At 46.8% G+C, this 9,705-nt stretch overlaps 1 protein-coding gene across 3 annotated transcripts; it reads left to right on the forward strand.

The window, feature by feature from the left end:
- The first annotated feature begins 3,765 nt into the window (after positions 1 to 3,765).
- On the forward strand, positions 3,766 to 9,291 carry RAB29 (RAB29, member RAS oncogene family). Of its 3 annotated transcripts, XM_035010205.1 has the most exons (6): positions 3,769 to 4,142; positions 4,223 to 4,436; positions 6,661 to 6,732; positions 7,629 to 7,810; positions 8,106 to 8,227; positions 8,522 to 9,291. In XM_035010205.1, exons 2-6 carry the CDS (start codon positions 4,313 to 4,315, stop codon positions 8,631 to 8,633), a joined length of 612 nt encoding a protein of 203 aa, XP_034866096.1. In that variant the 5' UTR covers positions 3,769 to 4,142; positions 4,223 to 4,312; the 3' UTR covers positions 8,634 to 9,291. The 3 variants fall into 3 exon arrangements, with proteins under 3 accessions (XP_034866097.1, XP_034866096.1, XP_034866095.1); XM_035010204.1 differs by having other exon boundaries at positions 3,769 to 4,436; XM_035010206.1 differs by lacking the exon at positions 6,661 to 6,732 and having other exon boundaries at positions 3,766 to 4,436.
- The last annotated feature ends 414 nt before the right edge of the window (positions 9,292 to 9,705 follow it).

Here is a 9,705-nt window from a genome sequence, read left to right on the forward strand (position 1 = left end):
AAGTGCCCCAGGTGATTCTTGTGCACACAGAAGTTTGAGAACTTGAAGTGAGGAAAGAGAGGTATGTGAAGTGAAGCCTGAGGGTATTTTGATAGGTAAGGTACCCTGAGGAAAGGTGCAAAGTCAGAAATGAAATTGGGTTTTTTAAGAGCGGAAGGAACCTGACCTTTTTGAAGGGGGAAATTCACATTTGAGATCAGGTGAGATAAAGTTGGTTAGGGAGGGTGGGGCCGGTGCATAGAGGGTTTTGGATATCAGCTCAGGGAGTTTGCCGAGTGTTTGGATACTTGCTAGACAGTTGCAGGAACAATCATCCTGGTCAGTGTGTAGGATGAATTGAAGATAAAAGAAACTCGAATCAGGGAGACCAATAAACAGGTTATTGAAGATGATCCAGGTGTGAGATAATGAAAGCCTAAACCAGGAAAGGGACACTGAATATGAAGCAGAAAGTGTGGGTGAGAAATGTTTTCGAAAGAAGAATCAGAAGATGTGGTGACTGGCTTTTTTAAAAAGAGGGGGCTGTAGGGGCGTCTGGGTGGCTCAGTCGGTTGGGCGGCTGCCTTCGGCTCGTGTCGTGATCCCAGAGTCCTGGGATCAAGCCCCACGTCGGGCTCCCTGCTCGGCGGGAAGCCTGCTTCTCCCTCTCCTACTCCCCCAGCTTGTGTTCCCTCTCTCACTGTGTCTCTCTCTGTCAAATAAATAAATAAAATCTTTAAAAAAAAAAAAAAAGAGGGGGCTGTAAAATGATGTGTGTAAAAGGAAGTGTTCATAATGCTCGAGGCTTGCAATAGCAAAAAACAAAAATAAATCTAATAATGTGATTAAAAAATGGGCTAAGGATTTGAACAGACATTTCTCCAAAGAAGACATGCAGGCGGCCAACAGGTAGATAAAAGAATGTTCAATGTCACTCATCATCAGGGAAATACAAATCAAAACCACAATGTGATACCATTTCACACCTGTCAAGATGGCTATTATAGGGCGCCTGGGTGGCTCAGTTGGTTAAGCGACTGCCTTCGGCTCAGGTCATGATCCTGGAGTCCCGGGATCGAGTCCCACATCGGGCTCCCTGCTCAGCGGGGGGTCTGCTTCTCCCTCTGACCCTCTTCCCTCTCGTGCTCTCTGTCTCTCATTCTCTCTCTCTCAAATAAATAAATAAAATCTTTTAAAAAAAAAAAAGATGGCTATTATAAAAAAAAAAAAGGCAACTCTCCACAAGGATGTGGAGAAATTGGAACCCTTGCACACTGTTGGTGGGAATGCAAAATGGTGCAGCCACTCTGGAAAATGGTATGGAAGCTCCTCAAAAAATTAAAAATAGAACTATCATATGATCCAGCAATCCCACTTCTGGGTAATTATGCAAAAGAATTGAAATCAGGATCTCGAAGAGATATTAGCACTACCATGTTCATTACAACTCGATTCACAAATAACCAAGACATAGAAGCAAACTAAATGTCCATTGACAGACGAATAGATGAAGAAAAGGGATATATGCCTACAGAGGAATATTATTCAGCCTTCTATAAAAATGGAAATTCTTCAGTAAGCAACCATATGAATGAACCTTAAGGACATTATGCTAAGTGAAATGACCAAATCACAGAAAGACAACTACTGCATGATTCCACTTATATGATATCTGAAGTAGACAAATTTAGAGGTGCCTGGGCGTCCAACTTGGTTTTGGCTCAGGTCATGATCTCAGGTGATGGGATGGAACCCCCAGTCAATCTCAGCCCGGAGAGGGGCACCTGGGTGGCTCAGTTGGTTAAGCGACTGCCTTCGGCTCAGGTCATGATCCTGGAGTCCTGGAATCGAGTCCCGCATTGGGCTCCCTGCTCAGCAGGGAGTCTGCTTCTCCTTCTGACCCTCCCGCTTCTCATGCTCTCTCTCTATCTCATTCTCTCTCTCAAATAAATAAATAAAATCTTTAAAAAAAAAAAAAATCTCAGCCCGGAGAGCTCAGCAGGGAGTCTGCTTGAGATTCTCTCTCTACCTCTGCCCAACCCCCCACCCCCACCCCCACCCCCGTGTGCATGCACACGAGTGCAAGCTCTCTCTCTCTAAATACATTTTATAAAAAAATAATAAAAATATGGGGCACCTGGGTGGCTCAGTTGTTTAAGTGTCCACCTTCGGCTCAGGTCATGATCTAAGGGTCCTGGGATCAAGTGCTATATCCGGCGCATAGGGCTCTGTGCTCAGTGGGGAGTCTCCTTCTGCCTCTCACTTTCCCTCTGTGCTCTCTCTCTCTCTCTCAAATAAATAAATAAAATCTTTTTAAAAAATAAAATAGACAAATTTATAGAATCAAAGAGTGGAATAGTGGTTGGCAAAAGATGGGGGAGCGAGGAATTGGGAGTTACTAATCAATGGGCCCAAGCAAGATGAGTACATTCTAGAAATCTGCTGTACGACACAGTACCTCTATTGCACACTTAAACATTTGTATTTTTTGAATTGCATTAGGCATTTAAAAATTTGTTAAGAGAGTAGGTCTTACGTTAAATCTTCCTGCCACAGTAAAATAAATTTAAGTCATTTGCAAAACTGTAGTTTAATGATTATTTATGAGCAACACCCGCATCTGGGAAGATGGTAGCCAGCCCGACCTCCCATACCTGGGTAACAAACATTTTGGGCTAAATACCTTGAGACCCATGCTGACTGTCTTTCCTCGGAGGGTCTAAGTTATAGCCTCTGTATCATAAAGAGACCTGGGCAGAGCTGTGTTTCCCATGGGCTTGCTGTTTTCTCTTCTCTTCCTGACAACAGCCCAGAAAACAGAGCTATTTTGCTTGCCATGAAACTCATGTCCCCTTAACTCTTTAACTAAGGTCAGAAAAGTTATAGGCTGGGGCGCCTGAGTGGCTCAGTTGGTTAAGCGACTGCCTTCGGCTCAGGTCATGATCCTGGAGTCCTGGGATCAAGTCCCGCATCGGGCTCCCTGCTCGGCAGGGAGTCTGCTTCTCCCTCTGACCCTCCCCCCTCTCATGCTCTCTCTCTGTCTCTCTCTCTCAAATAAATAAATAAATAAAAACCTTTAAAAAAAAAAAAAGAAAAGAAAAGTTATAGGCTGAAAATTTTAAGTCATTTGCAAAGCGGTACTTTAATGATTATTTATGAGCAACCCCAGCAACAGATGGAGGAGGACTCCCAGTGTACTCCAGTTGATAGACTGCAAATAGTGGAAGTGAGAATGAGGAACTGTCTCTCGTTTTCTACCTGTACTACTGTGGCCAGTTACCAAATGATAATAACTGACATGTAATGGCAGGAGTTTTTCTAAGGGTCAGTCTCTTGATCGAGTGTCCCTGAACCTGACTGATAATGGGTCATATGGTAAATAAAAGGGCTAGCCCTTATATTCATAAGATCCTGGGTTTGTCTATCTAATTGAAGAAATAGCAAATGGAGTTTGCTAGGAGCATGAAGGATGAGGCTTGAGCTTCTATTAGTAGAATAATTTATGGAATCTATGGAATAATTTTTAATCTTAGTTCCATAAAACCTTTAAAGATAATGAGAAATCTATCTGGGGAAGGATTTAGGCAGGTGAAATCATGTGGAACAAAGAGCCTCCAAAGGATCTTTCTATTCCAGAATTACTTTAAAATAAGATTCGAGCCGTAGAAGGAGTTTGAAAGCCTTGGAACTCTGCGCAGATTTTTTAAAGGAGTTCACAAACTACATTTCCCAGGAGGCCTCGCGGGCAAGTTTCTGCACTCCACTAGGTCTCTTCGCCGCGAGGTAAGCTGGGAAATGTAGTGCCCCAAGCCGCCCCGCACGTGACGCGTGCGGAGGGACGGGGATAGGCGGTCCGGTATCCCGGGAATCCACGTGTGAGCCGCCCTTTCCCCCGAATTTGGTTTGTGCCGGGCGGGGAGGACCCCATCATCTGACCCCGACTGTGAAATGAGCTGGCCCCGGGTTCAGTCGCCCGCCGGTACCGCTCCGGGGAAGTCCCGGTGGGCGAGGCCCCGCGGCGTCCCGTCCCGTTTCTCGGCAGCGGGGCGGGGCGGGGCGGGGCGGGGCGGGGCGGGGGAGAAGGTGCGAACACGCCGGGGGCTCGGAGCTCGCGCCCTGTGCCCCACCCAGGCTGCGGCCGCGCGGGGAGGAAGCGCGTAAAGGTTGAGTGCAAAGTTTCCCTTTCTGCTTTCTCGTCAGAGCAGCCCCAACCTTGGCGGTGGGCTGCAATGCCGAACTTCAGTTTGTAGGGGCTCCGGAGCCGAAGGGGTTAAAGCAAGCGCCTCCCTTCCCCCAACCCCGCCGCCTCCTTCACCAGTCCGGCCGGCCAGCCATGGGCGGCCGCGATCACCTGTTCAAAGTGCTAGTGGTGGGGGACGCCGCGGTGGGCAAGACGTCGCTCGTGCAGCGATACTCCCAGGACAGCTTCAGCAAACACTACAAGTCCACGGTGGGAGGTGAGACGTCGCCGCGAGGGCGGGGTGGACCCCCGCGGCTGGGGAGCCGGGGGTTCCGTGGCCTTGTTCCTCGGGTCAGGAAGTAGGCGTCTGGGATCTTGGAGGGAGGACTTGCCGGGTGTTGGATCTGCACGTTTCTTTTGGGTTTTCCCCAGTTAGGTTCACCCAGTCCGAGCTGACCGCCTGGAAGGAGATTGGGCGAAGGTGTGAAGAGGAGGAATGGGGAAGGGAGGTTGAGGAAATACGCAATTGTTGCGTTTCTCGGGGGAATTGGGAACTCAGGTCTCCTGCAGCCTTCCTAGCGGTCACCCGCAAATCTCTGCGATCAGCCGAGGCCGCTGGGACCCCTCGAGGAGGCCTGGTTAGGTGCCAGCTGGGGCTCTTGGCCTGCCTCTCACAGGTAGCTGATGAAGGAATAGAAAGGTGCTGTCTGCCTTAAGGATCCTACCTTTGTTTTGGGGATGCCTGAGTGGGAGAGCCCCTGAGCCACACAATCTGATGCTCACCGAGGCTGATGAGCGGTGTGCATTTTTGTCCATGGATTGCTTAAATAAAGACAGCTAGAAATTATTCAAGGAATCTGACCTATCTTCCCACCCCCCTTTCTCTCAAGCTGGGGAGGGGAAAAAGGAAGGGAACACCAAGAAGTTCATTCATTTCTTTTTAGGGATGGCCTTGGGCTCAACCTTTTTCTTTTTCCCCAGAAGTAGAAATGTCTTTTTGTTAAGGTCTTTAGTTGGGAAGAGCTGGTGAAGGGGGAGAGTTAACAAACATTAAGAGAACTTTTTTTAAGGAAAAAATAAACCTGCGCTAGGGGCGCCTGGGTGGCTCAGTCATTAAGTGTCTGCCTTCGGCTCAGGTCATGATCCCAGGGTCCTGGGATCGAGCCCCACATCGGGCTCCCTGCTCCGCAGGAAGCCTGCTTCTCCCTCTCTCACTCCCCCTGCTTGTGTTCCCTCTCTTGCTGTGTCTCTCTCTGTCAGATAAATAAATAAAATCTTTAAAAAAACAAACAAAAATCTGCACTAATGTAAATTTTGAAGATGGGTGCTGGTGATCCTTGTGGAATTTTAAAAAAATTAACAAGCATTAACATTGCAATGAAAACATCCTCTTGAGAACATCCAGCAACATTTAGGGTTTGAAGTTTGAAAGACTATTTCTCCACCATTCTGCCCTCCACTCCTAAATAATATGAGAGCTCTTATTTCATGGGTTTGGTTAAAAGTGTTTCACTAATGAGTTTTTAGCAATTGCCCTAGTTTTCCTTTAGTAAAGAATAATGGCTTTGGCTAATTTTTTTTTTTCAGTGTTTATTCTAAATTTCCCCTAGCTTTCATTTCTGTCACCGATGTGGAAAATGTACTTCCAAATCTGGGAAGTTACTCTGTTTCTCCTTCTCAAAAGGTTTCCCCCCTGGCATACTCTTTCACTTAGCTCCTGGAGTCTCAGCTTCTACAGATTCGAACACAGCTCTCAAGCACCCTCCATACTGTGTCTTCTTCCTTGGAATCCTCTGGGACCTCTTCCCTTGACCCTATCTATTACCACCCAAAGTAATCCCTACAGCCTTGTGGAGGGTGTAGAATTCCCCCCAGTGTTTTTCTCATAATACAATTGGATTAGAAACGAACAGTGAAATTGAATGTGGAAGATGCAAAATCCACCACACTTACCTCATTTCCCCCTTTTGCCCTATCATCCCTTCCCCCTAGAAAACCCCCTGGAACCTTCCAGAAACTTTAACTTGAGATTAGGAGTTGTTTTTATAATTGCTCCCACCCACCTATCCCCAGCCTTAGGGACTAATAGTATCAAATACATTAGTTTGTCCAGAGAGTAAAAGCTGAAGACCCCTTCAGAGAGTGGTAATGAATTATCTGTGCCAGAGGCACCTGGAGGCATGGCTGCCCCAGTCAGAAGACCATGTGAATCTTGATCTTGGGGTCGTGAGTTCAAGCCCCACGTTGGGGGTAGAGTTCACTTAAAAAATAACAATAATAATAATAATGATAAAATTAGAAATGTTTTAAAAAAGAAAGAATTGTCTGTTCCACACTTAAACAGTGCGTGTGGGCTCATCTCAACCCACTGAGAGTTTAAAAATAAATAGATACATAGGATTGGAGTTGTGTGTCTCTAGGGTTATAACTGCATATTTGATCTGAGCTTATTCATGGATTTTTTAAAGGTAAATTTTATTCAATTGTACATGTATTTTCAGTGGATTTTGCTCTGAAGGTTCTCCAGTGGTCTGACTCAGAGATGGTGCGGCTCCAGCTGTGGGATATTGCAGGTAGGCTGGGAAGATGGGATAAGAACCAGGGAAAAAATTTTGGTTTAATCAGCAAGCTCTCAGAAAAAGTGGGGTAGCAAAACCAGAAGTTTTTTGTTTTTTTTTTTAAGATTTTATTTATTTATTTATTTGAGAGCAAGAGTGGGGAGAGGGGCGGAGGGGCAGAGAGAAGCAGGCTCCCCACTGAGGAAGGAGCCCAATGCAGGGCTCCATCCCAGGACCCTGGGATCATGACCTGAGCCGAAGGCAGACACTTAACCGACTGAGCCACCCAGGCGCACCAAAACCAGAAGGCTTTTTCCTGGAGCTGGAATGATGGAGTTGTTCAGAGGACACATAAGCTGAGTGGATGTAGAGAGTTTGTAGATATTTTCTGTAGATGTTTTGCCCTGGATAAATGTAGAGCCCTTTGTCCCTGGGTGGAATGGCTGGCAAGGTGATAGATTGTCCAGACCGTGGGTGGGTGCTCTCACAGCAGAGGGAGGGTGCTTTTTCCAGCGTTTCAGGTGACCTTGGGGAGAAAGAAGATTCCCCAGAAAATAGAAACAATAATAGTAACAGGTGACTTTTACTATGTGCCAAGCACTTTCCTAAGCATTTGAGATTCAATGACTCGTTAAGCTTCATCACAACCTTGTGAGAAAAGCTACTGCTTCCATCCCCGCTCTACAGATGAGGAGTCTGAAGCACTGAAAGCTTCCGTTGCCCAAAGTCCTACAGATAGTACATGACAGAGCAGGGATTTGGACTTGGGTGGTTTGGGTGCAGAATCTGGACTCAGCCACAGTGCATACCGCCCTCCCCCACGAGGAAGGTGGAAAGGGCAAGGTGTCGGAGGGGGATATGATACTGGTTCTCAGTATCACTTTCTCAAGGGCTCCCTGCTTTCTTCCCAGGGCAGGAGCGCTTCACCTCCATGACTCGACTGTACTATCGGGATGCGTCAGCCTGCGTTATTATGTTTGATGTTACCAACGCCACGACCTTCAGCAATAGCCAGAGGTGGAAGCAGGACTTGGACAGCAAGCTCACCCTGCCTAATGGAGAGCCTGTGCCCTGCCTGCTCTTGGCCAACAAAGTATGTGGTCAAGTCTAGGAAAACGGGCCCTAGCCTCTTTCTGTGGTCAGAGAGTAAGCATGTCTAAAACGCTCTCTGATTCCGGGCATCCATTTCTCCCTTCTCAAATTGGCAAACCTCATCTCTACCTTCTTTCAAGGGATGCTGGAGCTCTCTTTGGGAAGAATGTTGGCCAGATTTTAGATGCCGGTGTTCTTAGCCACTGGTGGAAAGGTTTTACATCCAGAAGTATCTGAGCAGTGTTCCTATTCTCCAGAAGTTTATGGTGTTACCTTTTATGTACTCTCTTTGCCAGTGTGACCTGTCCCCTTGGGCAGTGAGCCGAGACCAGGTTGACCGGTTCAGTAAAGAGAATGGTTTCATGGGTTGGACAGAAACATCAGTCAAGGAGAACAAAAATATTAATGAGGCCATGAGGTGAGTAGCTCATATTGTTCTGGGGTTAGGCACACAGATTCACCCACCTGCTGCCGCCACGCCCCTGGGACCTTCTTTTCCTGTTTCTGAGCAAACAAGAGCAGGCTGAGCCACTGGAATGCCAGCTTCTGAAGGTCAGGGATGCCACCCTTTCTCCTGAGATAATGGGGGGACGAAGGGGCATTTAAATTTCATGGCTTGACTGAATGCCATCTGGTGATAAGACAGACAGTGTCTACCATGTCTCCCTTTCTTCCCTCCAGTTTATCAGTCTTTTGTTTGTTTGTTTTTTAGAGTCCTCATTGAAAAGATGATGAGCAATTCCAGAGAAGATATGTCTTTATCCACCCAAGGGGACTATATCAATCTACAGACCAAGCCCTCCTCCAGCTGGGCCTGCTGCTAATAGTGTCTGGCTTGTTTTCCCTCCTATGTTTAGGAGGTCTTTTCATCTCTTCCCTTCGGATGCCCACCCAGCAATCTTATTAATCTTATTAAGTACGTTTGGACTGTCTCTTGCCAGTTATCCGGGAAGGAGGACCATCGCCACTAAGGAGAGACCTGGGACTCGTGTGCCTTTCTGCATCTCACAGGTTCCTACTTGCTGCCGGCTCCCATGGCTCAGTACCTTCTGTATAAGAAAAATCACCTTATCCCTCATTTTGTGACCCAGGATTTTGTGGGGAGCATTGGAAATCAGCACCTGTATTGTAAGGATCCTAATTGCCACCTGTTTTCGCGTTTCTTTTTCCATCTGACGGATGTGGATATCTCAGTCTGATCTGACTTCAGATTTCGAGGAAAATGAGAGCAAAGGGCATTTCCCAAATTCATCATAGGTTATTGCTTTCAGATTCTTTGTGTCTTGGACTTTGAATTTAAACCTCTGATTCTGAGATGGGCAAGGAGTGGGGCTGGATATCCATGGGTTCTGGGTCACAGGAGGTAACCCAAAAGTCACTATTTTTGAAGCTTCTAAAGTCATAACTGGCTTTCTCTTGTCTTGGCTTCAGGAATAGTCAAGCTTTTAAACTACCTGTTGTGTGTGATGAGAGCGTTTCTTTCCCCAAAGAAACAATTGTCCCATTAGGGTTTTCTAGTATCTCCCTACCGGTGGGGTGGGAGCGGGGTTCACAAGGTTTCTGGGTTGATGTCTTGATGCCTAATGCTGCGGGGTGACATCACTTGGCTGTGGTGCCCTGAAATAGGTCTGTTCCTTACCGCCCTGGGAGTCTGAATGGAAGAGGGAGAGGTTAACAGAACAAAATCCTGTGGGGCCGCTTGCTTCTGAGCACTTTGGGTGCCTAGCACTTACCAGCCATAGGAAACAAATTTTATGTACAGACCTTTGCCTGAGTGGGGAGAGTGGATAGAAAATCATTAAGTAATTTAAGTGCTAAATCGGGTAGGGTTTTTAGTATCACATCACTTCTCGACAGCTTCATTTGTTGAATTCTCACAGGATGGTGATTTATAAC

Source organism: Mirounga leonina, unplaced genomic scaffold, assembly GCF_011800145.1.
Source record: "Mirounga leonina isolate KUSES-001 unplaced genomic scaffold, KU_Mleo_1.0 Mir_154, whole genome shotgun sequence".
NCBI classification, from domain to species: Eukaryota; Metazoa; Chordata; class Mammalia; order Carnivora; family Phocidae; genus Mirounga; species Mirounga leonina.